Here is a 14,643-nt window from a genome sequence, read left to right on the forward strand (position 1 = left end):
ATGAACATCAGGGAGTCAAAGTAGGCGGATGCAATATCAACAACTTGTGCTACGCTGATGACACAGTCCTTATTGCGGACTTCGAACAAAATCTACAGACTCTCCTCACAACAACAGTAGACGAGAGTGAAGAAAAAGGCTTGCAGTTAAACGCAAAGAAAACGGAGTGTATGGTTATCTCAAAACAATCAATTACACCCACATGTAGCATAACCGGCAAGAACGTGAGAATAAAACAAGTCGAAAGCTTCAAATATCTTGGATATACTATAACATCAAATGCAAAGAGTGACACAGAAATAAAGAAAAGAATTCCAATGTCCAAGGATACTTTTTATAAAATGAAGTCCATATTCACAAACAGAAACATAACAAATGTCACTAAAATTAACGCCTTGAAATCATATGTATGGTCTGTTCTCTTATATGGCTGTGAGAGCTGGACACCGAACAAAGATACAGAGAGGAGATTAGAAGCTGCTTAAATGTGGTTCCTTAAAAGGATGCTAAAAATATCATGGACTGAAAGAAAAACAAATGTGGAAGTCATGGAACTGGCAGGATACAAAAGATCCCTCATGAAAACTATAAGAAAGAGACAAATGGAATTTCTAGGACACATCTGTAGGAAGAATGGGATAGAGAAACAGATGCTATGTGGAAAAATAGAAGGGAGGAAAAGTAGAGGGTGTCAAAGAACTAAATATATCAACAGCCTCAATAACTATGTCACCAAGAACTCAATGAGCAACATCGAGTTGATAAGGAAGATTGACAACAGAGAAGTCTGGCATGCCATGGTCATCAATGTCTGCCACAGATTTGACACATGAAGAAGAAGAAGAATGGCAGAGATTGTGGAGAAGTTTCTTGTTATGATGATTCTAGTGAAATCCAAACTCTGATTGAGAAGATTGATGCAGATGATTCTGTGAACGAGGAAAGTTTTGTAAATGTTGACAAGAATGTATTAACAGAAACTGATGAAACTGATTTAAAATCTATAATAAAATCACAAGATAGTAACAATGCAAGATATTCAGAAGATAAACAAAATGGAAAAGATAGTGAGGAAATAGAAATTCCCATTTCATCGCAAGTGTTAGGTTATATTATAGTTATCAAACTGTATGTAAAAAATGAAGGGGGAAAATCAACTTTACAAAAAGGCTGTAGAATTGGCATTCTCTTTTAACTGCATGTGAAAGCCCCTTAAAAAAACAAAACAGTTGAAATTGGACATTTTCTTCAAATAAATTTGATTAAGATTTTGTGTGTTTATGTATATTTTGTTCTAATATAGCATAAACAGTATAATAACTTTATAAATAAACGTCTTACTTCCCTTGAGTCAAACAAGTATAACGTTACGCTCACAAAGTATATATAATTAAGGAAATGCACGTTCACTGTCTAAGAAGGAAAACCTGCTTAAGCTGGAAATTTTACTTGGTCCCATGCAATTCCACCTTAGACAGGTTTTACTGTATTTGGTTATTCAGCCAAATGACTCAGTACGATATTTGATATCTGCCCAAAACTATCCACAATATCCCAGAACGGTGGTCATAAAATTTTTTTGTATTTTGCCTGTTACTCATAAAGCAGACTATTCATTAATAATTTTAATTATTATTACAGAAATTTAACAGGTCTTAAGGTTGAGGTTATCAAATTCTCTGAGTTAGTAACTATTACAGTGGTTCAGAGATGTAGTTCGAGGTTGGAGGTCAAATGCTCACCCCAATATTCTGGTCTAAAAGGTTCAGTATCGTCTGATTTTGATTTTTTAAATAAATGTTTCACTTTCATACCTATCAAATTATTTTGTACAAGAAAAGCTCCACTTTTATTTTTAAAATGCCCCCACACAGAGATACTGCAGTGCTAATTAAACCCCTTGGTCTTGATCATGAATATAAAAATGCTACTGACTAAGAGACTGGTTTACCTGTTAATGCTTAAGAAGTTTAGTTTGTTTGTTTTTTTCCTATTAAACTATTAAAGTTGTGCATTCTACTAATAATTTTGAACGAGAATAAGGTAGCTTTTGATATACACCTATTACACGTGTGCAACCATATTAATCTTGAAATTCTGGATCTAAAATGTGTTTACATATAGTCATATGTGTGATTATACATAATGTATATTCCTCTGTTATTGATAGCACAGGTACTTTTATAACTATTTTTTTTATTCAATAATAAATAACTTCAACCAGCTTATGCATTTTTTTTCCATTTTAAATCAAATAGAACAATATTAGCTGATCTGAATTTCTGAAACCACCTTCAACGTTTTCTTTCATTGAGAGACTCCGCACAATGACTTTTGAATGTTTAGTGTAGTTTTTGCTGCACTATTGCCTTTTTAAAAACCTATAAAGTATTATATGCCTAATGTGCTCCTCAGACACATTTACCTTCATAAGGGTTTACTTGATTAATGATGTGTAAAAGTGGAGTTAGGTGATTTTAAAACATTTTTTAATGGGGAATATCAGATAATATTATCAAGTTTGGTAATAGACAATTTCATTATTCTCATTTGTATTGCACATTACAATGCTACAAATCGGGTTTCAATACCCATGGTGGGCTGATTACAGATAGCCCTTCGTGTAGCTGAGTGGTCAGCGATGTTTATAGAATCATTCTGGTATTAAAGATAATTGAACTTGTCCAAAACAGTATGTACAATTTATAGATTTTCATGCTCTACAGATAGGATGTTTCAAGGCTCCGAGGAAACCTGTTTGTGAGATGTCTCTATTAGCAGGATGTAGTCCTTTACTGAGCTCTATTTAGCTCCAGTTACTCCTAGTGCTACTCTTGAGGTTCTCCTCAAGTAAGATCTAAATATTATGTAAGGGAAACTTTGATGAATCATATCAAAAAGTAGCATAACCAGAAGGGTCAAGAATTGAGCTTATGTAACAAAAATTCGAGATAGACAATTGCTCAACTAACTTGGATTATGATTTATCGAAAGTTCTGTTAGAAGTGTAGATTTGAATGTTGTCATGACCCAGTTACAACTGAAATACTATCGCCCTGTTCAAGTGCCATTTTTATTATAATTGTGCTAATGTTCATCTTACCTGTAGCGAATGTCTACGTTTTTTTCACATCATGAACCAGCAGGTTTCACCAGGGCACTATATTTGACCACCATATAGCTATGTTTTCCACTGTATTATTACCAAACGACCACAGCTATTAAACCACCGCCACGTTAATGCATTGAGTCATCCACCATTATTTGATTGTTATTGTAAAGGAGTCTCGGTTTAATGAGTAAGAAAGGAGGAAGAAGAAACTGCAAGTACTGGTTACTTCAGATACATAAAGTCAGTCTAGCCACCATGTAAGTGTCGGCCTATAGCTTTTGATCATGGGAATTCATCAGCATAAATATATTACTTTCACAAGATCACATCCTTGTGTAACCAACTATACGGCGACACTGCAAGTATGTATTTTAATATTTGTCTTCATTCATTCACAGTCCACATTAGCATGTGTATCAACTGAAACTTGTAATAAAAACACATTTTAATGAATAATTAGTAAAACTGCATACTTGTGAAATATTTCTAACTGCACGATCGAAAATGTATTAAGACCAAATACATCAAGTTTATGTTTAGCATGACACAAAGACCGCTTTTAGTGAATTTCGTATTGTACAGATAATTTCACTTGCGGAGAAGTATTATTTGATCCGATCGAAAAACATTTTTCACTACCATTACCGAAGATGTCAATTAAAACACACACACACCCACACACATGTATTCTGCCATATATATAGAAATAATTGTCACTTATCCCATATGTTCGTAGTTTCAGATCGACTTTCTACTTCTACAGTACCCGTAGCAACCATAGAGTCACAGTATTACATAATTACTTGAGAGTTTGTCTGCTTATTTCATTCAGCATTACATAAAAATAAATACAGAGAAAATTGAATGAAAAGAAAACATTTACACTCATATTTATCACGGCCTGATTAGTGTTCTGCATTGATTAAATAAGAGCACATTTTCCTCACTAGACATGAAAAAGCAATATATACAAGGTTTACTCACTTGTTTGTAAAGACTACTTATTTCTCTATTTTAATTGACATACATAAAAACATCTCGGGTAGTTTCTTGTAGGATCATATACACAGGTTCAGTGTAAAATTTACCTGTGTATTCAGTAATTAAATACCAGAGTCATTTCAGCATTTATATGTATTAAAAATGCCATCTAATGACATCAGCCTTCATAAATCCCTCTATTATTTGGTCATATAGTCTGAGCAATTATAATAAGATATCAAACACATTTTAATTCCAAATATCCTATAGCTAAGAAAGTAAGTCTCCCAGCACTTGTTTTGTTCTGTTACTCTTACAATCACTATATTGTTCTGTGTTATAATAATCGAGTAGTAATAATATAATACAGTGCATACATTCTATTGTGGAACATCACTTGATAACCTGTAAAGCAAGGAGTCCCTATTCTTTCAGTTATTCATTTTTTTAGTTGGTCAGAGAAAAAATTCCGAGGTGTGTTTAATCAAAAGATCATTGACAGAATTTTGGCTAACCGTCAAAACTGTCAGCCAACTTTTCTATTGGCATTTTATCATCTGAGTTTTCTTAGACAGCTAAATAAGTACTTTCATAAACATCCATCTCATAAGCCAAATTAAGATAATATCAAACAGTATTCTCACTATTTGTCAGGAACTTACTTTTCAGTAGAAATATTTAGTAACGTAAGCTAAATATTGGTACATTGGGATAAGGATTCTTCTGCAGTAGGTGTCTCTGGTTTGTTGGTAATAAATCTGACAGAAAATGAACATAAAGTATAAAGGTGTTCCTATATGAATAAATGTAATCAAACATCTAAGCACCCCCTCTACATTCCAACATTCAGTTACACAACTCCCTTGAAACAGTTACCTCTTTCTTTCTTTAAACTCATCATTATCTCAACATGACAGCCTGAGCATGGCACATCACTAAAGCTGTAATAACCTCTTTAAACTCATCATTATCTCAACATGACAGCCTGAGCATGGCACATCACTAAAGCTGTAATAACCTCTTTAAACTCATCATTATCTCAACATGACAGCCTGAGCATGGCATATCACTAAAGCTGTAATAACCTCTTTAAACTCATCATTATCTCAACATGACAGCCTGAGCATGGTACATCACTAAAGCTGTAATAACCTCTTTAAACTCATCATTAAACTCAACATGACAGCCTGAGCATGGCATATCACTAAAGCTGTAATAACCTCATTAAACTCAACATGACAGCCTGAGCATGGCATATCACTAAAGCTGTAATAACCTCTTTAAACTCATCATTAAACTCAACATGACAGCCTGAGCATGGTACATCACTAAAGCTGTAATAACCTCTTTAAACTCATCATTATCTCAACATGACAGCCTGAGCATGGTACATCACTAAAGCTGTAATAACCTCTTTAAACTCATCATTATCTCAACATGACAGCCTGAGCATGGTACATCACTAAAGCTGTAATAACCTCTTTAAACTCATCATTATCTCAACATGACAGCCTGAGCATGGTACATCACTAAAGCTGTAATAACCTCTTTAAACTCATCATTAAACTCAACATGACAGCCTGAGCATGGCATATCACTAAAGCTGTAATAACCTCTTTAAACTCATCATTAAACTCAACATGACAGCCTGAGCATGGCATATCACTAAAGCTGTAATAACCTCTTTAAACTCATCATTAAACTCAACATGACAGCCTGAGCATGGCACATCACTAAAGCTGTAATAACCTCTTTATCTCAACATGACAGCCTGAGCATGGTACATCACTAAAGCTGTAATAACCTCTTTAAACTCATCATTATCTCAACATGACAGCCTGAGCATGGTACATCACTAAAGCTGTAATAACCTCTTTAAACTCATCATTAAACTCAACATGACAACCTGAGCATGGCATATCACTAAAGCTGTAATAACCTCTTTAAACTCATCATTATCTCAACATGACAGCCTGAGCATGGCACATCACTAAAGCTGTAATAACCTCTTTAAACTCATCATTATCTCAACATGACAGCCTGAGCATGGCACATCACTAAAGCTGTAATAACCTCTTTGAACTCATCATTAAACTCAACATGACAGCCTGAGCATGGCACATCACTAAAGCTGTAATAACCTCTTTATCTCAACATGACAGCCTGAGCATGGCACATCACTAAAGCTGTAATAACCTCATTAAACTCAACATGACAGCCTGAGCATGGCACATCACTAAAGCTGTAATAACCTCTTTAAACTCATCATTATCTCAACATGACAGCCTGAGCATGGCACATCACTAAAGCTGTAATAACCTCTTTAAACTCATCATTATCTCAACATGACAGCCTGAGCATGGTACATCACTAAAGCTGTAATAACCTCTTTAAACTCATCATTAAACTCAACATGACAGCCTGAGCATGGCACATCACTAAAGCTGTAATAACCTCTTTAAACTCATCATTATCTCAACATGACAGCCTGAGCATGGCACATCACTAAAGCTGTAATAACCTCATTAAACTCAACATGACAGCCTGAGCATGGCACATCACTAAAGCTGTAATAACCTCTTTAAACTCATCATTATCTCAACATGACAGCCTGAGCATGGCACATCACTAAAGCTGTAATAACCTCTTTAAACTCATCATTAAACTCAACATGACAGCCTGAGCATGGCATATCACTAAAGCTGTAATAACCTCTTTAAACTCATCATTATCTCAACATGACAGCCTGAGCATGGCATATCACTAAAGCTGTAATAACCTGATCTCAACTTCTGAATCCACCTTTGACATTTTCTTTCATTGAAAGACTCTGCACCACAAATACCTTGAATATTTCATGTAGCTTCTGCTGCACTTTTGCCTTTTCAAACTCAAAGCATTATATGCCTAATGTGCTTCTCAGGCACATCAATCTTCATAAGGGTTTATTTGATTAATGATCTGAAAAAGTGGAGTTGGGTTAGTTTCTTTTCTTTATCTGAACAATTTCATACACGTCCTACTACATATTGTAGTCATTAAAGCTTTCAACAAAGAGAAATGATGTTGCACTTTCTGTGTTAAATTTTTGGACATTACTTATGGGATGCCCTGATACATAACTCATATTCATAAATGATATAAGAAGTTTACCAACAAAAACTGAATTGATCAATTTTATACAAAATTTACTAGCAAAAGCTCAAACAACAATAAAGCGATGTTTTTAACAGCAATAAATGTGTGGAACTGTTTATAAACCAATGTGATACCTCTCATAAGTGAAATACTCTAACATCATCACTGAACAGAGGAAAATAAATTTTGAAACCAACCACATTTGTAATCAATATTTATCTCCTCTGAAAAAAAAAGGGGAGGGGGAGAAATAAAAAATCTCTATAGAGATTAATAAAACCAGTTCTGGCACCTATACATAAAGCATTAGGGAAACTTTTTTAATGAAATACAGTGCAAGAAAAAATCTTTTGTGAGACATGGCCCACATAACCAACATCTTGCTTACATGAACTTGTAATCAGCCTTAAATATGGTGAACATATAGTTAAGAAGCTGCAACTTTACATTACAAGTATAATATGCATTTCCACTACATGGAATGATATTTGAAGACAGATACATGTCACTAGTTACAAAATTAGTTTTGAGAAAGAAGACAATTTTTAAAGTTTGGTTTCTGAAGAAACACAGAAAAGATTTCTCATAAAAACATCACAATAATGTGCACCATAAATGTATTACACTGTTTACAAAAGTAATTTGTTGATGTGTGAAAAACTTGACTGCGAAATAAAGTAATTTATTAGATGTGGTTCAGAAAACTCACCTCTCTGTAGGTATTTGATTGCATCATCAAAATTTTCAAGCTCGAGAAGAGCTTGTCCCATAAAAAAATGACCCTTTACAGAAGAGGAATCCATGTCTAGGGCACGCCTACAGTCTTGAATAGCCATTTCCCACTGTTGCAACTTCACATAACAGAGGGCTCTGTTTGTGAAAAATGTTGGTATTGTGGGATTCTTTATCTAAATAAAAACAATCTCTCAATGATGTCGAGAAACCCACTTGTTGAGAAATTTATATGCAAAAACGGCTCGTTTGGGTTGAGAAAATATTCGAAGAAGGTCGAAACGTTGTTCGCTCTTCTATGTAAAATATTTTCTCAACCCAAACGAGCCGTTTTTGCATATAAAAAACAATCTCTAATTTATTCTTTCTCTTGCAAAACAACATCAAGTTAAAAAACTCAAGAACTGTTTTATGGATTTTTAAAAGACTCTTGTATCACTCTACCACTGAAATAGATCTCGGTTTATAAACATGACTTATTTACTATACATACACATTTAAAACACAGGTTAGAATTTATACCTAAACACATTTTTGTTCCAGTATAAAAGCTGGTACTGGTATGTACTGTATTTTATAATTTATTCATTTATTTATTTTAAATACTTTGTTTTTTTTAAATAACAAAGCCACTTAAAACAAATCCTACTTTAAAAAAGGAAGAGAGAAAAAAAATAGAGGGTATGCTAAGACTAATTAATGCACATTTAAGTGGCATACTGTTTATTGAAAATCATTCAACTACAAGGTATTACTCTTCAGAAACTTCACCAGATCTTTCCTATGATCACAAGGCAGCAGTAACAAACACTTATATATATGAAAATGAAATGTCAGGAGTTTGTAATACATCTCTTCATTCAATCATGTAAATATAAAAACCTAACAATGCCTCACACACTTTAATTCAAATAAACAAGTTGCTTTATTTTAGTAAACTATATTACTTCAAACACGTACATACTTTAGAACTTACCTTTAATGTATTAAAAAAAAGTTAATGTATGTATTGCGTATGAGCCTTTTGAAAAACCCAAATACACCTGCTGTCTTGCAGAAAATTAGTTTGTAATAAAATAAGACAAACTAATAAAACAAAAGTTACCAGACTGGATATTAGTTTCTAGAATCTAACTGTGACCTTAAGCAAGAAAAAAATTAATGTTTTTTGTTGCTTTTTAACTTTAAAGTATGGTAATTGAAAATAATATAAGCTACAAGAGCCTGATGGAACAATGCCTGGTGAAATGAACTATAAGTACTGTTGAATAGGTTAGTCACAAATCATAAATGTTAAATAAATAAAAACAGAAAAAATAATATTATAGGAGTTGGGCATTGCATCTGTTAATGGAATAGCATTTACAATGAAATAAAAATGTTACCATAATTTACAGTCAGTTTTGTAACCTGTGACAATCACTGACCCATGAAAAAATGGTAAGACAAAACATCAGGTGGAATAAACAACCATTTATCCTTCATTGAAAACAGTTTCCATTCTTCAGCCAGTACTGAAAGTCTTAAAACACATAGTAAAAAATAATTTTACTTTCTTTTTTATATTCTTAATGTAGCAGATGTTGCCAGTGATAAAAAGACATGCACTGTAGCTTATGCTAAATGTCACAAACCCTTCATAAAAGTTTTTTTAGTTTATATCCCATCCTAGAGATACTTTGATATCGTAACTGATATCTCACAATGAACCTCTGTCTGTCAAAATTATTACTGCAGCACTGATGTTTACTTCAACCTAACACTAACAGATGGAAAGACTTGTTACAGGAGCTTACAATATCTACACTATACAGTTCAACATTCATGTAAAATAACACTTGATAGCATGCTAGATAAAAACATGAATTAAAATTTATTTTCTTTAGTTATTTTGAGGAATTGTTATATGGTCAGCCACTTGTTTTCTTTTTATGCTGTTCACTATATGATGTGGATCACAAGTAACAAAATATTTTTCTAACAATAGAATACATATAAAATAAGCCAACATTTCTATAAAAATAACAGAAGGATGTAACATCTACTTTTATACAGAATAACCTCTATTTATAAAATTACAACCAAGTTATACAGTTAACTTATAAAGAAATAACTAGTTTAGAATGCATCATAAAATTCATTACTTTTTCTATAACATTAGGGTTTAAAATTAATCAGCATGCACAAATGGCTAGTAAAAATCAAACCAGGTGACTTGAAACTTGCTTTAAACTCATCTGTTGACAAGTTAATTTGATATATCAGAGTGAAAATGATTTGATTGTCATATATCTAGTAAAGCATGAAACTACCATTTCTGTACTGTGAATTTCACAGATCTGAACAGCAAGATATGATATCTTTGCTTTTCTTAAAGGAGGGTCAAAATTAGAAATATTAAACTTCTATGTAGCTGACATCAATTTCTAGTTTGTTTGTTATGAACATAAATGGAAATTTGTTTTAATAATTTTTATTATGGTTAGAGAAATGGTCAAACTTCAGTCTGTTCATCTGTGATGTTTTTCCAATTTGAATAAATTGATGCAATCTTATGCACAGTTTCTGAAAAATAATATAGACAGGATAACCAACTTCTTTATCAAAATAATGTATGGGACTGATAGGAACATTATTCACGATATTAACTGACAGATAAAATTGCATGTTTACTAAAAGAAAATATAATATTAAGCTTCACAGATTTTAAAACAGATAAAGTACCTCACTCTCATATCAATAAAACTAAAGCCAGAGACCCTTAACTTTGGTTGTGTACTAGGAAGAAAATTCTGGAATTTAAATGACAGTGATTAAGAAGTAGCATCATACTAAAAGAACTCATTAAATTATAGCTGAAATACGAGTTTTTAAATATACGTTTGATCTATATTATTAATGAAATATGGTTTGCAATAGGCCAGATGATATTCTTAGTTTGACACAAAGAAAAGAAAAATTAAGACTGACTGTATATATCTAACTTTGAATGCTGTACTAATGACTTACAGGATACACTACTTAGATACACTGATCAGCAACCCTTATGGTTTGAATGGCTTTAAAAAACTTGATAAATATGCAGCAGAAGATTATTCAACCTATTGATATCAACTCTCATCTACCAAAACATCCAAAACATTATGCGTATGTAAACTTTTCTGTTTAAAGTTTCAATGCTACACTTTCACAATAGATAAAAACAATATTTACAAACATATTTATGAATTTGGCATACCTCTTACTAAAAGAGGTGGAAAAGTTATCACTAAAACTGACTACATGTCTTTATGTACGTAGCATAGTTTTTTAGACAAAACTATTGTTACTTCTCTGTATAATTTTATCACAGCAGGAAAATCACACCAGCACTGTTGGACTCTAATACATCATTGTATGAGGTCAATTGCTCACCAAAAGCAAACCAAAGAATCTTTCAAACTTTGTACATGAAACAAGATTATTAATTTGTTAACAGTTATTTGTAGCCATGGATGTGTAACTAATTAAAAAAAAAAAAAAAACGTACTGTGAAATAAACTGACCCACAAAGAGAGTTATTTGCATAAACATTATAATTGTTTAATGACTAGTCTCGATTGAATTGTCCAACAATTGTTCAATTCCTTAAAAGAAGAATTTTGTCTTCTATTATATTCATTAATCTTGCTCCTGTTTATAACAAGTTATTTGACAAAGGTACTATTTCAGGGTACTGAAAGACTATCCAGTGTAACAATGCTCTGTCAAACAGCACTTTTACAAAAGAATAGTTAAACACTGTTTCAGTAAATTATTAATTTTGTGAATAAATAATATCAGATATGTTGGATACAATATATATGAGCATTTCTCATCCAGTGTGTAGACATCCATGAAAGATACAAGTGTGTGATAGTTTAACATGTCTTTATGAATAATGGAGTATATGCTAAAATCATATATGCATAATATGTTAAACTACATAACAGTAAGTGTGTATTTATGTTGTACATTACATTATGATGAGAAAATTTTGTTCATGTATGTCACTCTCATACCAGGACCATTTTGTTGACCTGCACAATATAAAAAGTATTCAAGCAGACTTTTCATCTTTACTAGCATTGCCTATATAAAAAAATATACCTTGTTCCATTTTCTTCAGCCATGTATATGTGATATAACAATCAGATATATCCTACTCAGACAGTTATAGATACTTTTGCTCACTCAAGAACTTAAGCCTAACCATTATTTTACAATAAATGTTACATATTTGTGAAAAAAAATCATTGAAAACTGACAAATATTCTAACTTTCATTATTACCTACAGTTTATTTAAACTATTTCAACACTCACATAAAAAACTTTGTGTAAAACTGTCTGCTGTTTATCAAAGTGCAAACATGTTTCTGCTTGATATATTAAGGGGAGGGGAATGTGACCCTGATGGCATGAAAAATGATCATAGCTTTTTGCTTATTTCCATAATCTTAATATAATTTTCAACATGTTCTCTTGACAGCATGTACTCTACATTAGAAGTTGGTAATTCTTTTATAATTATTATAAATTTCAGAAAACAGTAGAGGCATGAATCATTTGACAAAAAAAGAAAAAAATGTATTACCCAATAAAAAAAACAAATAAATTAACACAAGGTAATATTTTTAAAACTACAAAAGAGAAATATGATCCGTTTTATTTCAGATTATTACTTTAATTAGAAACATTTAGTTTACTTACAATAGCACGGCTGTAACATGTTATTGCTTCTTCATATTTTCGTCCACCAAATAATTTATTCCCCAAGTCCTTCAGATCACTGGCACTCATTTCTTGCTTCATTTTAACTCCTTTCTTGATGCTGGAACACCTTTTTGTATTCAATTGTTGGTCAAAAGTATATTATTTTACTAATCCTCATAACATGAGTATCAACTGTTATTAGTATTACATCCAACCAAATTACATCTTAGAACTTGCTAACAGTACAAGTAGTAGCACTACTAGCAATACTAATAGAACCCTTTCATATAAAGTTGTTCTGTTTCTGTACATTGCCATTTTTGTTGTTGTGAATATTTATTATACTTTATAAGAAACAAAATACTCAAGAAATACATTATGTATTATAATTATATTATTGTAGCAATATGTATATCTATACCTTAAAGCATTAAGATCAAATAAAATATAATTACAATGCATATTACATTTTTGAAGGGTTGGTTTCTTGTTAATATGAAAGGGTTCTAAATCTACTAGCACTACTAATACTAACAGTATTTGTTATGAAACACTATAATAGCAAAACAAAAATTATACTACATACTGACTTTAACTCAAATTTAAGATAGCATTCATTTTCAAAAAAAGTTTAATCTTAACTGACCGTGATCCTAAATGCAATGCGCATAAATTATTAACAGCTAGTATCGATAAAACTAAATCTCCCTTCCCCTACGATTTCTCTTCTGAGTATAATCCGGACGTAGTTTCTTAAAAACACTGAAAAACCTTAATTCTTATCTGTGATACAGTATATTCTGGTTTTTACATATTACTATTGACATCGCTCAGACGTGGAAATTGTCGTACTTTTCACAGTTATTGACAAGGTTTTAATCTGTGTTTACGTCTTACAGAATGATTAATCAGTTGAGGATAAACAATATTAGCACCGTAAGTTTATTTTACTTTTAGAAAAAGTTTTAAAACGTAATAGGGGTTTAGCTACTTCTGGCTCTTCCATTTCCCATTTCATACCACTAACCAACGACAATTTTTGTTCTAAAATTTTGGGATGGAAGAAGTTCAGTAACTAGAAAGCATTTAGGATGAAAAGAGAAACTGCATTACCCATTCCAAATTCCACAACTCATATACCGTACTCTCAGAGTAGATGTTTATATATGTTATGCGGTGGAATGCAGAAATGGGTAATGCAGGTGTTCCTCCTGTCCCAAATGTTCTCTAGGTACTAATATTCATTCACACCGTCACCCCAATTATTTTAAAATAAAATTCAAGTTTCTGCACTTTTTACGATTTGAAGTTTTAGCTTCCATTAGAGATACGACTTCTAGACAGAAAGCACCATTTCATTAATTTATTCAGCTCTGTTCTATAGGAAACCATAATATAATCAATATATGTTACTTATTTAAGCAAGATACGTCATGACCAAGATATTTCGTAGTGTGGTAAAGGATGTACGGTAGATTATCTACTTCCGTATAACGTACATAGTTGCTTAATGATCAAAGATCGTGATTAGTATATTAGGCAGTAACAAACTTCTAAGAGCAATCTGATATTCGAATGCAATGGTAAATAACTAAATTTTAAATTCACTGCATCTAAAAAAGATATGAATTTTCCATGTCTTTGTTATTTGTTACTGTCTCTTATAATGTGTATTACGTTGATAACACTGCCTATTACGTCATTTATTTTCAAAATAACCTCTCATAATGCTTCCTGAAGTATAATGCTGTGAAAAATGGTAGCATCCAATCCATTTTTATTAAGCAAATTGACTAATCTAATTTTATTATCAATAATGATTTTGCACCGTCAGTCACAATGCAGAAGCACTTCTGAAACACATTATATTCATTAAGAGCTGAGACAAGAGCTGTATAAATTTTGCGACCTTTTATACTGCAATTCAAAAGGCTACAGATGAGAATCA

The 14,643-nt window shown here is 32.1% G+C and overlaps 1 protein-coding gene across 5 annotated transcripts in view; it reads right to left on the reverse strand.

Moving 5' to 3' along the window:
- STUB1 (STIP1 homology and U-box containing protein 1) overlaps positions 1-13,556 on the reverse strand; it is a 52,510-nt gene extending 38,954 nt beyond the window's left edge. The window contains exons 1-3 of one of the 5 annotated variants that reach the window (XM_076467022.1): positions 13,342-13,556; positions 12,693-12,813; positions 7,941-8,139 (exon numbers count right to left, since the gene is read on the reverse strand). In XM_076467022.1, the coding sequence (XP_076323137.1) occupies positions 7,941-8,139; positions 12,693-12,794 (301 nt within the window). In that variant the 5' untranslated portion in view covers positions 12,795-12,813; positions 13,342-13,556. Of the gene's footprint in view, positions 1-7,940; positions 8,140-12,692; positions 12,823-13,281 lie in introns of all 5 variants that reach the window. The other 4 variants (XM_076467020.1, XM_076467019.1, XM_076467018.1 and 1 more) reach the window with 4 other exon arrangements.
- Positions 13,557-14,643: the final 1,087 nt, after the last annotated feature.

Source organism: Tachypleus tridentatus, chromosome 11 (genome assembly GCF_004210375.1).
Source record: "Tachypleus tridentatus isolate NWPU-2018 chromosome 11, ASM421037v1, whole genome shotgun sequence".
Lineage (NCBI taxonomy): Eukaryota > Metazoa > Arthropoda > Merostomata > Xiphosura > Limulidae > Tachypleus > Tachypleus tridentatus.